General features: G+C 41.9%; 1 protein-coding gene and 1 non-coding gene across 3 annotated transcripts; both read left to right on the top strand.

Annotated features, from left to right (window-relative positions):
- Positions 1 to 409: 409 nt before the first annotated feature.
- Positions 410 to 481, top strand: trnah-gug. The gene has a single exon. It is a non-coding gene; the product is annotated as a tRNA-His (tRNA).
- A 2,888-nt stretch (positions 482 to 3,369) lies between these two features.
- depdc1a (DEP domain containing 1a) lies at positions 3,370 to 15,781 on the top strand. Of its 2 annotated transcripts, XM_039812217.1 has the most exons (12): positions 3,548 to 3,595; positions 5,190 to 5,455; positions 5,571 to 5,712; positions 5,845 to 5,969; positions 6,166 to 6,296; positions 7,280 to 7,327; positions 7,792 to 7,929; positions 8,395 to 9,357; positions 10,883 to 11,055; positions 11,551 to 11,727; positions 13,271 to 13,477; positions 14,055 to 15,781. In XM_039812217.1, exons 1-12 carry the CDS (start codon positions 3,548 to 3,550, stop codon positions 14,181 to 14,183), a joined length of 2,547 nt encoding a protein of 848 aa, XP_039668151.1. In that variant the 3' UTR covers positions 14,184 to 15,781. The 2 variants fall into 2 exon arrangements, with proteins under 2 accessions (XP_039668152.1, XP_039668151.1); XM_039812218.1 differs by lacking the exon at positions 8,395 to 9,357 and having other exon boundaries at positions 3,370 to 3,595.
- The last annotated feature ends 1,298 nt before the right edge of the window (positions 15,782 to 17,079 follow it).

Consider the following 17,079-nt stretch of genomic DNA (forward strand, 5'->3'; position numbering starts at 1 on the left):
GGGTGGCTGCGTCTTGTCCAATGGGTAAAGAGAATACATCTGATCCATAAGAATACTTTGCTATCGACCAATCAGTTATCGAAAACATTTTTAAACTGCCGCAAGCCACGCCCATAGTCTGAGAAACCAAAAACCGAAGCTGCTTCATATATTTCGACACCACTAAAGCCAAATTACTAATTTATTATATTATTTGCTTTAATATGTATTTTACTTATTATGGTTAGTTATCAAATGAACTAAAAATGTTTGACATAAATAATAATTGTAAAAATATAGCTAACTTAATCTTCTTTGTTGCGTTAGTGACGTTATATCCTTTTTAAAAGACGTTTGACAAAAAAAGTGCTCTGTTACAGCAGTAGAAGACTTTCTGTGAAAAAGTGCATCTACACCTGGAGGATAGCTCGCCGTGATCGTATAGTGGTTAGTACTCTGCGTTGTGGCCGCAGCAACCCCGGTTCGAATCCGGGTCACGGCAGTCTTTTGAGGGATCATCAATGACCAACTTACAGTTAACGTTAAAAATGTGCCATCAAAGATTGTTAAATTAGGTTACAAAGCCAAATTACTTAGCAAGAAAAATACCAGCATATGAAATGTAGCTTTATTGCCAGTGATGTTGTAGCCTATAATCTTACAAGTTAATAATTGTAGAATACTAGTCTGCCAAGTAAGTACAGTAGTATAAGTTCTGAAATATAGGCTAGTTGATTAGATTATTACAAGTAGGCCTACCTCAAAAGGCACAGTAAACCTACCAAAAAGGTATATATATATATATATATATATATATATATATATATATATATATATATATATATGTAACTTTTTATAATAATAACTGGACCCAGTGGAGGAAACCTTCATTTTAGTAGGCCATGTGTCTGTATGTGTGTGTGTGTGTTATAAGGGGGTGGAAGTAAAACAGACTGAACCTGGTTCAGTAGTTTGACTCATTCAAGACATGCTTTTCACACTAAGAGAAACCTTTTATTGTGGCAGGTGGGATTTGAATCCACACTTTTCAGATTGCACAGCTCTTTCTATCAGAGCTTCGAGGACAAGCTGAATCTCACACACAGAAATATTAGACCTTGTCCATGTGAACATGTTTCCGTGTAAACGTGTTCCAGTGTGAGGTCTGTAAGCTTTGTTCCTCTGCAGGTTGATGAAGGTGAAGTTTTTGCAGCTCCAGTATGATCTTCATTCTCTCTCTGGTTCTCTGTGTTCGTCGGTGCTGGCGACGACCTGAATTTTTCAATAAAAATGTAAAAATTAGGTTAATTAATGGCTAAATTAATGGATTGATTTATACGAGTGTTTTAATTTATATACAAAGTTTAAGGTTAGTTTTTATCATCATCAATTTTCTATTTCAAAAGAAATGCTACAAAAGTGCCTTGTTTGCCCCTGTGGTAAATACAACGTGATAAAGTGCCCTCTAGAGTGCCCTTTTAGTGGAGAAAATGGGATAAAGTGGCATTTAGGCTGCCATGCATGATAGAAAACTTTCTACACACTGCTGGTGCCCTTTTTATGTTATGACTCTGCCACTGGTACGCATGAAGACCAGCTGGGGGCAGCCATGCTCAGGAGTTCAGTATGACCCTGCAGTGTATTGGTGCAAAATGTATAATCCTCTTTCAGAGCCTTTTATTGCATTCAAGCATCACATATAATATATTTTTTTTATTGATATTGAGGTGATTCATCTTTATCTTGAGGTGATTCATATTTTAAAAGTATTTGAGAGCAACCTCTTTTGAGAGAGCAGCATTTCAGAATGTTTTTTTGCCTCAAGAGTTTATTTCCAGTGGTTACAAACGAGAACGTCTCGATTCATTTGTTGGTTGTTTATTTTTTTTAAATCAACTTTATTGAAATAAACAGAATAAGGAAATGATATACACAGGACATAAATCTGGGACATTATAAAAAATAATGATTGAATTACTAAAAAAATGAAGAGTTGATAAAGAATAACAATGTTTCACAATGTCTTCCAGGAGAGTAGCAGTTTTTTTGTTGCACTTTTCGGTTTAAATGATTGTCAAAGTATACATAAGATTCCACAGCAATTTTAAAAGGTCTTATGTTGCATGTCACCTACATCCACTCTGTAAGTGCAGTGACGCAACTGGTCTAAAACCCACTAAATCATGACTCATAGTACATCTTGAACAAACAAATGTGATTAAAATAGCACAAAAATACAGAAAATTATATCATCACTCAGTCACTCTATCAGCTGTCGACATGCCTTTGCACAGAAAAGGCCAAACAACAGGTCCGTGCACTATATGAGACACATCTACTGCACTTTGGCACTTTATATTTTTCAAAGGCCTCACAAGTTGCATGTTATTCATGTCTCTCCGTAACTACTATATGCTCCTCATCTTGTATCTGTGTAATTCCTGTTTTGGTTATTGTGTTTTTCCATTAGTCTTTATTAGTAGTACCACTGCTGCCCCTCTCTTAAAAATATGTTTTGCTGTTACTTCACTTGAATGTTTGAGCGTCACTATGCATTGAATGTGCAGAGTTTGATTGTAGAAGCCTGTTTTCATATTTATCTGCTGAAGAGAGACATTTTCTCTGCATGCGCTCTCCGCACCTTAAATCTGAACTGAAGACGTGTCAGCACGAGCATAATTTGTGACATGTTGTCACAATCCTAGCACAATATGCATTCTACGCAACTGTAATATGGAAACTTAAAGTCTTCACTTTTATGTAAAGTAGGAGACATTGTGTGTGTTCAGCAGTTACACTTTTGAAAGTAACAATATTTGCATGTTAATAGACTCAAAATGAGAAAGGAGTAGATGTAATTTTAACATTTGTTTAACAAGGTCATATGTCTTAAAACAAGTATGGAGGAAATTTAAAGCAGTTTCAGTATTTTTCTACACCAGCCATCTTACTTTTTTTGGTTACCCCCACCTCTCTTTCCGCTTTTAACTGATCAGTATAATCCATGGTATAATCACCACAAAAGGCCTTTGAAGACATGCTAATGTAAATTCCCAGTGTGTTTGTGTCATTGAATGCAATAGAATCGTCTCCATACACTAACATTGCTGACACTGCAGCTCTTTGACTGTTCCTTTAGGCAAATAATTTATACTGTTTATTGATCCCCAGTGGAGAAATTACAATAAAAAAAGAGAACAGCAAACGTGGAATAACGTTTTTGTGGAGGACAGAAGGGTGGTCTCAGGTCTCGTCATCAGTGAAACAATATCTTTATCGTAGACAGGATGAATCAGATCGTTTTAAAAGCTAAATTGTGCTGCCTTCACGGTCGAACACCCTCTTCAGTTCGAGGCTGACCACGTGACCCGCGCGCCGTCCAATCCCGTGCCAGAAAAACACGGCTCGTAATTTTGAACAGACGGAGAGCAGCCAGGCAGAGCTGTGTGTATCTTCAATGCTGCCATTCATTATATGGTAGCAAAACATCGGTTAATTCCTTCCCTGAGTAATGGATATTTGTACCTCTTGTCATATCGGATGAAGACAAACGTTTTGTGTGATAAATATGAGTTCTCATGTTATCACTCCTGGACCGTACCGGGCCACAAAACTGGTAAGTTAACATTGGCTGATAAGGTCATTATCTACGTTAGGTAACGTTAACTAACCTAAAGTTAGCTAACGTTACCTGCTAATTTGAACGTTAACTCGTTCGATAAAAAGCGTCAACGGCAACGCTATAACGTTAACTGTAAAGAATATCGAACTTAAAATTACCGTTTGTTGTTTCGGTGATACACAAGTGTTTATCGCGGATTTATGGTCTTTCACGAATTTCTACTTAGCAACTAACATTAACGTCAATCCAGCTAGCTAGCTAATGTTAACGTTAACTTGTTAAATACGTGGCTATGCTTTTTCCTCGAAACTGTTGTTGCAACTTAGCTAAGTTATACACGACTATTTTAATTCCCATGAATGTACCAAATATTCTCTGAAGGTTAGCTAATCGATTAGCTAATATTTTGGTGTAACGTTCTATGGTTATAACATGTCTGTTTAACTAATTTAGCTTAATTTTAACGTTACGTTACAATAGAAGATTAGGAAAACCAGCAAATATTCACAATTGAAATGGTGGAATCAGATAACTTGCCTACAATAATGTAGCTACTTTACTCGTATCAATCGTTATCAAAATTTTTAACAGTTAATATTAGTCAATTAATCTATTATTTGTATCCGCTGTATTTAAAAACTAACCTATTCAATCCTCGTCGAGCTGCCCTGTCAGATCATTTCAATTGCCCTTTTTTGTACAAAGTACAACGTGACTTGTTTTGACACAACTTCACTCTTAACCAATAAAAGCCAAACAGCTAGCTAGCTAGCTAACGCTGGATACTGAACATTGAGCCGAATGTGAACTGAGGCATGGGTGATATGGATAAGGTCTAGATGTGACTTGGTTCTAGGGCTTCAACTAACAATGATTTTCATTGTTGATCTTTTTTTCCCCATCAATCTTATAGTTTGTCAGATGAAAGCTGAAAAAATTTGGAAAAATGTCCAAGTTGGAAAACAAGTTGATGTCTCCTAATAGCTTGTTTTTATCTCACTAAAATTGATGACTCAAAGAAAGTCAACTTCACTTTCTTCCAATGTGCATGAATCAGAAAAGATTTATTGCTGGAGTAAGTTACACTTACAAGGGGAGGTGCACTTACATGGAGGTGGGAAATAGTCGTAAGTGGTCAAAAATTCCAGCAGGCTAGCAACACTTGTAATACAGAGACATACTTTACAGTTAACCCTACAGTGTTTGACCTGTGGCCCTCTGGATGACGTCGAAGAAGACCACAAGCCAAAACTGTTGATCCTACCGTTTTATACTACAAGTGTTGCTGGAGTTTTGATCCTTTAGGACCACTAATCTTTCAGCACGACTTGGTTCTCACTATTGTTGGTCTCAACTGTGGAGAATTTTGTTAAGTTTGTCTCAGAACGATGCTCGAGACAGAACATAATTATCTGGTGTCCAAGCCCGAAAGGTTTGTAAACCTCTTATCAAACTGCACCAATACTTCTTCAGTGGTCCTCGGGTCGATGCTGTCAGGAATGTCCCTCAGGACACAGTAATAAAATAAAATTGTTCTACTGTGCATGGACAGTTTGGTTTGTACTAAACTCCTCCTCTCTTGTTTCAGTGGAATGAGGTGACTCGTTTGTTTCGGGCTGGTATGCCCGTCAGGAAACACCGCCAGAACTTCCGGCACCACGCCGCCTGCTTCACCGCCTCGGCCGCTGTGGATTGGATGCACCAGCTGCTCCGTAGCAACAACAATTTTGGCCCTGATGTCACCAGGCAGCAGACGGTGCAGCTCCTGAAGAAGTTTCTGAAGAACCACGTGATCGAAGATGTGAAGGGTCGCTGGGGCACAGAGGATTTGGAGGACAACAACACTCTGTACAGGTAGGCAGCGTTTTGGAGAAACTTGCTTTTTTAATTATTCAAAAAGGCACTGTGAAATGTATGTAAAAATGTATGTGCTTCCGCATGCAAAATTACGCACTCCATTTTCTCCCAGATTCCCCTCCACTTCCCCTCTGAAGCCCATTCCCTGTCCAGCCTCGGCCCCTGGCTCTATTAAGAAAAAATCTTCATTCAGGGACAAGGAGAGTTTCTTCAGGTTTAGGAATATCAAGAAGCAGCTTGAGAAGGAGACACAGGTAAGCTAGACTAGACAAAGATTATTGTATCTACAGTATTTTATGTACAACCTATACTTAAAACACAGTCACCGTCTGAAGAACGGTCTAAATGTGTGATGGTGATTTATGCTCCGTTTGTGCCTTTTCTAGGAAAATGTAGATCCTGCCCTCCAAGCAGAGGGAGAGAACGAGCCAATAGGAGAGCAGCAGGTGCCGAGACGAGAGCTGACGGTGGATGATGAACAGGAGATCTGGAGAGACATCACCCTGACCCAGTACGAATGCACACATTTCAACTGAAGGGGGGGAAAAAGACTTTACTTGTTGATGTCATAGACATTACAAGTTTGTTACAAAGCAATGTTTCCTTTTTATTTGAAGAACCTGTAGAATAAGTACGGACAAAGAATCTGAGACCAGAAAGTGAGGAAGATTTTTGTGTGTGACTAAACTTTGTGTGTTGTGTTTCAGCCTGCAGAGGATTCTGGGCGTTGCATCTCTTGATGAGGTCTTAGACCAACGTTATGTAAACCCACAGAACATCATCCATAATATGACCAAAGTCAACAAGCATGGAGTGGTCACACTGGACGACAAGACCAGTAGGTTTATACATCAACAAACAATGTTTATCGATAGAAAGCGTAAAGCTGCAATCGCACAGCCTGCGTCGGCCGTTAGACCGCTAGCGGCGAAAACGCAGGTCTGCCCATTCATTTTGAATGAGCAGGTAGTGCGTTTAGGCTGTGGCAGGGGGTGGCGAAAAGTTGAGAGCGACTCAACTTTTGGGGAAACGCAACTCGACGTCGCGCTGCGGTGGCCAATCATGTAACCGGTGATCAGACTTGTCAGTTTTGAGGCAGTGTGAGAGTCCTGAACCGTGAAAAGGAAACATGACTGCCTCTATCGCTGCCACAAGAACGTTTTAAAACACAAAACGCGAGCACTGAACTGCCGAGGAGTTTGTGTAACGTTTGCCAAACAACAAAGCACGGACGCTCCGTCTCGCTCGTCCCTTTTTCTTTCTCTCTTTCTCCTCGAAATGAAGCTGCCTTCAAGTGAGGTCGGAAACGTCGAGATCTATAAACGATCTAACGGAAAACAGTAGCGGTGATATATGAAGTCTACTTGTGCTACATTGGGGGGGCTAAAGAACACAACGACGTCACACAAATGGGCCGTTTCAGTGACACTCTCCCCCCTCAAGGCACCTAACCCTAACCATAACCACTGCCTAATCGACTTCAAGGCAGCGCTGCGACCGTTGACTTCAAGGCACCTAACCGTAACCATTGCCTAATCCTAGTGCCTTCCAGGCAGCGTTGCCTGGAAGGAGACGTTGGGGCCTTAAAACACTGATAAACTCTATTCAGCCCCTCTCATTGAACACTTCTTTCACTGGATACTTAGATTCTCTTTTCTTTACCATGTATACTGCTCACTTTATAACTGTAGTCCACTAAAATATGAGCATCGACAACATGACGTAAACTATTAGGATTCTGTTGTTTTAGGTGATACAACCCACAAACAGTACAATTTACTGTAACTATCAACCATTCTAACCTGTTAATCATTTCTCTAGATGACCTTCCACACTGGGTGTTGTCTGCCATGAAGAGCCTGGCCAACTGTGAGTAGCAACAAGTTGCTCAGACACCAGGCCTCCTGTGCTGCATGGGGGTGGATAACAACTTAAATGCATCATTTTTTTTAAACTTTAACTACATTTTGACTTTCTCAGTCAACATTCAGTCACATTAACAATTAAAAAAATGTGTGTGGATGTTTAAAATTCTATTTCAATTTTTTAACCCTTGTGTTGTCTTCCCGTCAACCTTTTGACATTTTTGATGCTTTTATTTCACAGTTTGTTTTTGCTTTTTCCAACGTTTTAAATTGTTACATTTTTCTTCTACACATTTTCAGCGCTTATTTCTACGTCCCATATTTTCTGATATAAAACAAAAATTGAAAACGGGTCAATTTGACCCGAAGTAAACACAAGGGTTAAAACTCATAAATAGGTTTGTGTTGGGAGATTTGAAATAGCCTTCACTCTCATGGTAGCTGCAGTAACGCGCTGTTTATTTCCAGGGCCGAAGTACGACAGCGCGCAGCCGTCCTATCCCGGCTTTGAGAGGGACGTCTTCAAAACAGTGTCTGATTACTTCTACAGCCTTCCGCAGCCAGTACTCACATACGAACTGTATGAACTATTTATCAACGTCCTGGGTATGTACTGTGGACTCATTCCATGAGGCTTTTTGCCTGACCATGAAACAGCAGTTAAATGGGAGTGCTTTTAAGAGGCTTTAGTTTTAGTGGGTGCTGTTGTTAGTGGGTGCTGTCGTGTTACACTGATGATGGTCGAACTGACGGGAGTGTCTGCAGGGTCTTCACTCGGTTGGGTTGTCACGCTGTTTCCACTATGTGGTTGCGTGCTCGGACCTCTAACCGTGCCTTTTGACTGCTAACAGAGGTTCTGGTTGTTACTTATGTCTGTGGAGTCCCAACGGCGAGCCGAGCAGCTGTACTCTGTGTCTATGCCTGTTCTGTGTTGTCTCTGACTACCTGATGGTTATGTATGCACCGTAAAGGTTTGAACTAACCAAACCCTCTCCCTCCCCTTCACTGTCTGCTTGCACTGACGCTCTGCCTGCTCCGCTCGGCTCTCCCTTTCTCTGCATCCGCTCTCAGTGTTTTGCGGGTACGTCGCAGCGCCCGCAATACCCCAGCGCGGGAAGCGCAAGAAGCCGGACCTCCCCTCAGTCCCGCCTCCAGCCAAGGCTTCTTTCCGCTCCACAGAATGCCTCCTCCTGTCGCTGCTCAGACAGGGGACGTGCGACGAGACGGAGTCGCCAATGAGCGAGGTGATTGGCGGGAAGCTTCAGTCGCGGCTGGCGGCGCTGGAAGGAGGCACTGCCGGCGCGGGTGACGGTCGGTTAGGTGGCAGCTGCGTGAGTCTGAGTACAGTTGGTTCCACGAGGCCTCGAACCAGGAGCTGCTCACTGGAAACCATCCTAGATGACTCTGCCCCGCTCACCAGGCAAGTGCTGTTCCTGTCCAATGACAGCCTGGCATCCTGCGCCTATAGCAACAGGTGCCAGGATGACGGCCCTGTCATCACAACCCCCCACAGTCATGCCGACTCTAAATCTGCGTCCAAAGCAACCCCCTTAACTTGTGAAAAGGCTCCAGGAGGTCCAACCAGAAGGTACAGCCGCTCCTTGCGGCCGCACAGCGTAGGTAGCTGTCTGGACATAGTCGTAGAAACCAGGGAGGAAGAAGACAAGGAGACCAAGTGGCAGGGCCGAGCAGCCAGCTGCCTCAACGTCAACACTCCTGCAGAGCAGCATCACTCCTCCTCCGCTTCACGTCCTCCCTCGTTGCCCTCCTATCATCCCTCCTTTTCCTCCTATCATCCTTTCGCCCCCTTCCCTTCATGCGCTTTGGCCAAAGTACACGGGCCCCATGCTCCTACAGGACCTAGTGGGCCCAGACCCGCCTCCAGTACCTCTGATCTTTGGACGCTCCCTGCACCTGCTGTCGCCCGGCGCTGCCTCAGCTCTCTGGATGTGTCGAAGCCTGTTTCACTGTTCGCTCCGCCTGTCCGTGTGCCCGCCAGCATCTCCCAGCCCCCCCAACCCAAACCTGAGCACAGTAAGACCCTCTCACCTAATACCTGTCTGTGTGTCTGCTTGTCTGTTGATCTCTAATCAAACTAACTACATCTAACCATCTAACCACTGTTGGTGTGTAAGGTTTTAACTCAGAAATACAACTTCTGTTGAACTCTAAAAAAGTCGAAGTCGAGATGTGAGTCGAAGAGGTGCAGAAAATGACTTCACGTATTGGTGTTATAACATTTCTACGGTTTCAGTAAATACGTTGGCCAAAGAGAGCACTGGTTCAACATACATAGAGCTCATGTGCAACTTAAGCCTTAGATTAAATACTTTAAGGTACGCAACACTTTATATGTTGCTTGCTTTTGGCATGTTTTGTTATTTCATCTCTGCTGCTTTTGATTTATGCAACACACTTTGCAGCTTTATATCTCAGTCCTTTTATCAATATTTTCTGGCACTTGGGCATTTCAGTTACCAATTTACCCATACAATTTGTTAAAGGTAGAGCATTGAAAATACAAACTCAATGGATAGGAGACAAGCTTCTTTTTCTTGTCTTTCATTAAAGTCAATACAAACTGTGTGAAATCAAAGAAGAAAGAATCCTTGTTCACCAACTGTAGAGCACCAGTGACAGGAAGATGTATGAATGAGATTACCATATTAATCATTAGTATCTCTGCAACGTGCCTCCCAGCCACGACTAGCAGCACTGAGTGTTCCTCGACAGAGCAGCAACATGGTAAGGGAGGAAGGACAGCCGTCCTAAGGTACGTCTCATGTCGTTAAATTGCATCCACGTTTCCTTTTACTTCCTTCCCTTTCTCGCGTCTTAGTCAAACCCACCGAGGAAGCATGGGAGGGACGCGAGGAAATCGCACGGGAAGAGAGGAAACGATGAAATGTGTTTTAGAGGGGTGAGATGTCCTTTCCTCTGAAGCGTCGCGTGAATTCGTCAGCTCTATGGGTAGCGTTAGCAACGACTTTTGTCTGCTTTGGCTTCCGGGAAGGCTGCTCTCATGTATCCTCGCAGATCCTTCCTCGCTCCTCGCTCCTCGGGGTAGGAAGGAGGGGCCAGAACGACTTCCGGGTTCAAGCGAGGAGCTATCAAATAAGAGACGTGAGATTCAGCCCTAGTAGGTTGCGTGGAATATCGCAATAATCAACATTCTTCCCATAGCAAATTTTATGAGCGACTGTGACTGAAATGTCCAAGTTCCAGGAGATATCCATGCAGGAACATGATGCACATGGTACAGTCCTGGATCAGGGCTATGAACAGGGGTGTATGCTTTTACATATTACACATACAATGTTATATTTATCACTCTTCCCTGACTCATCTTACACTGTAGCTGTAGTTGATTAATCCTGTCTCCCATCCATCCGTCCGTCCATTCATTTGTCTGATCTACTGAATGTGATGTAGCAGTGATGGATGAATGTGGCCACAACTCGTGATTCTACTGCTGTGTGTTTCTGTACTGATTGCGCTACAAACTTCCCCAGTCTCCGTCATTATCACTGTATGACCGTGTGTGTGTGTCTGTGTATAGGCCTTCTCCAGCCTCAGTGTGAGCGTGTGGCCATCGAGGCCCTGCAGCTTTGCACCCTCCTCCTCCCCCCCAACTCCCGCAGGAAGTTGCAGCTCCTTATGAGGATGATGTCGCGCATCAGCCAGAACGTGGACATGCCCCGCCTCCACCCCGCCATCGGCACGCGGACACTGGTGAGGCACAAAACTGATGATGATGTGGTGATCTTTCCTCTAGAACACGTGTCAAACTCAAGGCCCGCGGACCAAATCCGGCCCCTTGCAGATTTAGATCCGGCTCGTATATCATTTTGGGTTCACAATAGCCTACATTTTGGCCCGCCTAGTTGTGCGCCAAACCAAAAACACAGGTAAGTGTTTTTTAAACTGCAATTACCTGTCATTCAAAGCAGAATATGGCAGATTTGCCGACTCTGAGACCACAGAAGCAGAGCGTTTTCATATTCAGGCTGTAAAACAGGTTGTTAAAAAACTATGATGGCTAAGGAACTCTTTTGATGACTTTTGTAGGGCTTCATGTCAACAAAAATGCGACAAAAAGTGTACAAAAATGTTTTTTTTCCTTCTTTACATTTATTTATTTGTGTCTTAGTGGCTGTTTTTTTTTTTTTTTTACTGCTTGTCTTTATTTACCCGTTTCTCTATCTGTTTTTGTGGTTCTCCTTCCAGATGGTTCACACGTTTTCCGGCTGTGTCCTGGGCAGCGCCGAGGAGTGTGATTTGGACGAACTGTTAGCTACCAGACTGGTGTCATTTCTAATGGACCATCAACACAGCATCCTCTCGGTCCCAGAGTACCTTCTCAGTGCTATCAATGACCATATACAGTACCTGCGCACTGTACAGGTACACAGCATAGTGCACCCTGGGGACATAGGGACAAATAGAAAACCACATACGCAAATAAGTCATGCAGTCATAGACTATGTAATACAATGTACAGTTTATTTGTAGAAAGACGCCTCAGCTAAATTTTTAATTATACATGTACAGTAAAATATACAGTATTGTTCTGACCTCCTACATATATACAGTATAAAGTGGTATGGTTTAAGTAGGCCCCAGACGGTATGCAAACCTAAATGCAAAAACAAAAATCTGGTTAAAACAGTAATAGATACTATTACTATTTTGCTGTGTTATATCACTTGTACTGCACTTTTGTATGGCCAATATTTGAACTGCTTGTTGTTCAGAATTGTCTTTTTTCTTTTTTTTTTTAAATGTGTTAAACATAAACAGTAATAGATACTTAAGGATTACGAAGTAGTAAATAACAAGTCATTAAACTTGCTTCAACTCCCCCTTTACAAATATATATATATATATATATATATATATATATATATATATATATATATATATATATATATATATATATATATATATATATATAAACTGCATTTCAAGCCTGACACCCCATCGACACAGTGAAACGTCCGTGTGTAGTTTATCAAAGTCATTTTGAGATGGTTTCATAAACCTAGTGTTATAAAAATGTGGATGTGTAAAATGTGTAAATATGTAGTTCAAAGTATGTCAGAAGCAGACCGCCTCATTTGTCAACAATATGAAAAAGGCCAGTGATTGAAAGCCTTAAAGGAACACGCCGACTTATTGGGAATTTAGCTTATTCACCGTAACCCCCAGAGTTAGACAAGTCCATACATACCCTTCTCATCTCCGTGCGTGCTGTAAGGCTGTCTGACGGCTCCAGCGGCATCAGCCCATAACAGAACATGCAGGTGAATGGTTCCAGTAATCCTACTGCTCCCAATAAGTGACAAAATAACGCCAACATGTTCCTATTTACATGTTGTGATTTGTAGAGTCAGAGCGTGTACAAAAAACAACGTAACATGAGACACAGCCATCTTCTAACCGTAAACAAACCGGGAACTATATTCTCAGGCGGAAGAATATAGTACTTGGGCGGAGTGATATGCTTTGCAGCAAGCCTGTCTGAGAATATAGTTCCCGGTTTGTTTACGGTTAGAAGATGGCTGTGTCTCATGTTATGTTGTTTTTTGTAGACGCTGTGACTCTACAAATCACAACATGTAAATAGGAACATGTTGGCGTTATTTTGTCACAATTCGGAGCAGTAGGCTAGTTGGAACCAGTTACCTGCAGGAACTGTGCTAGGCTAAGCTAATGCCGGAGACGTCAGACAGCGTTACAGCACGCACGGAGATGAGAAGGGTATGTATCGACTTATTCTGGGGGTTACGGTGAATAAGCTAAATTCCCAATAAGTCTGCGTGTTCCTTTTAAATAGCTCAATCAAAAGTTGTGAGCAAAGTGGGATTTCGGCTTCATCTACTTTGATCGAGTAAATCAGAGACACACAGACATACGCATGTTTTTTTTCTTGCTCTCCTGACCCCAGGTCCCCATCGATGGTGTTTCCAATGTCGATGGCGGCAATCCAGTTTGCGTTCCAATGCCCATGTACGCGTTCTGCCGTCAAATTAGCGGCGCCGAGTTTGAACAGCAAAAGCTGGCCTCTTCCCAGAAGGCCATGGAGGAGTTGCTGGAGATGCTGCTGGCCGACCAAAACATGAGTGAGAAGGACAGACGCAAGAAACTGAAGCAGGTAACAAAACCAGGGTAAACCAGACGCTTTGGACTATAGTTCTCACTGAGGTCCCTTAAAGGTGCCATAGGCAGGATTGCAAAGATCCAGGACTTAGCCAAAAAATGTGAACATCAACAACTTCTCAGTCCCTCCCCCCTTTCCACTAAAGCTCGAAACGGTTTCCTAAGCCCCTCCCCCCCACAAGGGAGAATGAATGCGTGTGCATGAGCAGTGATTGACATGCAGTTAGAGCCCCCCCTCCCTCCCTTGGCCCTGATTGGTGCATCTGGACAGGGAGCGGTGGATTTTTGCAAATCGCACTACAGGCTGTAGGTGGTGCCAGAGGAGTCAGATTTTTTTTTTTTTTTATTACCTGCTTCATGTAGTTCTACTGGACCATAGGGTAAGTTTCAGCAAATATGACAGAACGTTAGTTTTATAAGTCTTACCTACTGCACCTTTTAACTTTTCCAAGCTTACCATACTCCAAAACGGAGGACATATGGGTAGACAACAAACCTTTTTATATTATGTAGCTACATGTGGACACGGAAGGTCAATCACTCAGTCATGAGTTTAATTGTCTTTGCTTCAGTTTCAGAAGCAGTACCCAGACATCTACAGTCGTCGGCTCCCCTCCTCAGACGGCACTAACAACAAACCAAAGATTAAACCTCCACTTCTCAACATCAAGAAGACCAAAGCTTTCAGCATCAGGAACTAAACCAACCATACAGGTTGTCCCCATTCTAGAAGCCGCAGTCATTGTTCCGCTGCACTGATACTGCACTGATACTTAGAGATCTCGAGAATTCACTCCTCGTTGCGGCCGTTAACTCGTTCTCGTTTTAGTTTTAGTCATTCCTGCCGTGTCTCATGTACTGTATGTAGTAATGGGAGAGATAATGCAGACTGGAAGACTTCTGTGTGTGTGTGTGTGTGTGTGTGTGTGTGTGTGTGTGTGTGTGTGTGTGTGTGTGTGTGTGTGTGTGTGTGTGTGTGTGTGTGTGTGTGTGTGTGTGTGTGTGTGTGTGTGTGTGTGTGTGTGTGTGTGTGTGTGTGTGTGTGTGTGGGGGTGTGTGTGTGTGGTGACCGCTGAATAAGATGAAGGAAAGTCGACAGTTCAGTTCACATTGATTACTGTGTTCAAATATAATATGGTTTTATTAAGCAAGGTTTTTTTTGGGAAAAAGTTTTTGAGTAACATCTGTGATAATTTGTAACGGTCAGATTTTCTATCTACCCATTTTCTTTTCCCCCTCCTGTCTTCTCTATTGCTTTGGAAGTGTGTGTGTATGTGTGTTGCATTTTGGGAGAAATAATTCTATGATCACTGGTCAATATGGGAATATTTAGATTATAGATTTCTTAATTTATATGAATGATAACATTGGGAGCAGTGCTTAGATATCCTTGCTTGAGGTGTTTCTTGTCATGTTAACTGTTTTTATAGACTTCACTAAACATTGTTTATCATAGATTCTCAAGTTTAATTTAAAATGATCTTTAGTTTTTAGATGTGGAACCTTTTTTTTTCCTTCAGAATTGTCATTCTTGTCCTTTGAGTCTTTTCTTCCTTTTTGCTTTTAAAGCAGTTTGTACAGGAATGTTTAAGGCTTTCTCATCGGGGATCTTTTGATTTTCAGGATCTCCGCTTTTTTTCCATATACAACTCTGTTATTTTGAAATGGAGCTGGCCCTTCCCAGTTTCTTTCATTCCATGAGTTTGTGTCTCATATCCAACCCATCCCTGTTTAGTTTATTGGATAGAGAAATGTTTTGCACTGGAGTTAGGCATTGCAAATGGCCAGCAAGCTTCTGCCAATCATCAGAATAGTTAATTTATACACATTTTAATGTATATTTAGACTCCCTAGAGAAGGTTTCCCTAAACACCTGTCATAATTTGGGTTGAAGGTTGCTAATGCTTATGAATTTAACCTTGCATGTTTTCTCAACAGCTGTACGCATTGCCTCTAATGAGAGAAATAGTTGTCAAAAAGCATCCATTCATTTCAGTGATGGACGCTATTCAGTAAACAGAAGTGCAATACAGAACCCATTTTATGTATGAGTGTCTGAGGTAACATGTTTGGCTTAAAATTTCAAACTATTTTTTATTTATCTGATATGAAGTATTAGTTCTACCCTGATGTGTTTGTCTATACCTCAAAAGTGTGTGTGTGTGTGTGTGTGTGTGTGTGTGACATCAGCAGTGTTATCAGGGGTGTTATATTGTACGCCTACACAGTTGTGCTCTTCCTCTATATTGTTTACTATGCAAAGTCCTGGGAAATAAATCTGTTTAGCAGTTTATTTATATGCCATTGTCCTGTTTCTATTTGCGTGTGTGTGAGAGAAATTTATTTAATTAAGTTTAGTTTTTACTTTATTACAGCATTACTGTCAGCCTTTTTTATTTATTTTTTAAAACTACATCCGGTCTTCATGTTGCCGTGAATTATACTGAGCATGTTTATGATCCCCAGAGGATGAACCCTTTTCTTGCTTTTTTTTATTTTTTTTTATTACATTGTATATCCAGTGGCTCAGTTGCCATATAATTAGTTGTATATAGTCATGGTTTGTCACCCTCATGCAAAAATGTTAAGATTTTAAAGTCTAAATGGACACAGTACTGTGGTATTTACTGACCTGTGTCATGCTCCTTGGGGGGGTGGGGGGGATCTCTGACCATTTTGTTCATTCAACATGACCCCTCCTTTTGTTAGCTGTATTGCTAGTTGGGTTCCTGTGAATGTTCATCCTCCCCAGAGGTTGAACCGTACATTAGCCTTATTGCGGTGGTAATGCTTACACAAAAATGTCCCCTAAAAATACAGTATATTACATATACATAGGTAGACTGCTTTTTATGATATTTAATGAGCACGTTGATGCTGCTTTGATCTCATGGCGGTGCTAGGTGAAAAATCATCAAATTTAGAACAGTTCATCCAGAGGGGACCCCCAAATTTCATGGCGATTCGCCGAACAGTTGATTTGACATTTCACTCAAAACCACAAATGTCAACGTCATGGTGGCACTAGATGAAAAGTCAGGGGATTGACAAAGGTTTTATGATTCATCCTTTGGGGAACATCAATGTTTTTACAAAAGTTCATGGTAATCCATCCAATAAGGTGTTCCCGTTTGTTTCTTTGTCCTGTTCATTTATTTACAGGCAGGCATCTGTTTGTGAACCTGCCCTGAGCAGCAACACACAAACACTAGAGGAGCGATTACTGCTCCTTTTAACCCTCATTAATGCAACTATTCCTTTCACCCTTTCACCCTACTATTCAACTTTCATTTATCAGAATGACGGAGGACCAAAGAAATAGACTGGTGAATCATCGGCGCTCTCCCTTCCAGAGAAATCTGTTGCTCTTTCTCCCCCCTCCACAGCCAGCCAATTAAAATAGTTTGAGCGTTTGTCGAGGCTGTCTGGGACTAATTAGACCGGATTCCTTCTCCACGCATATCTACCTACAAACAACAACACAAGCTCACCGCTTTTAAAGGCCGACGTCGTTAGTTTGACCCACATCATCGGCCTGTTTGTGTTCCCAGGGTGACAAAGACCTTGTTTTGGGGCCTGGGGAACATTCTGCACGGA

This window comes from Perca fluviatilis, chromosome 9 (genome assembly GCF_010015445.1).
Source record: "Perca fluviatilis chromosome 9, GENO_Pfluv_1.0, whole genome shotgun sequence".
In the NCBI taxonomy this organism is placed as follows: Eukaryota; Metazoa; Chordata; class Actinopteri; order Perciformes; family Percidae; genus Perca; species Perca fluviatilis.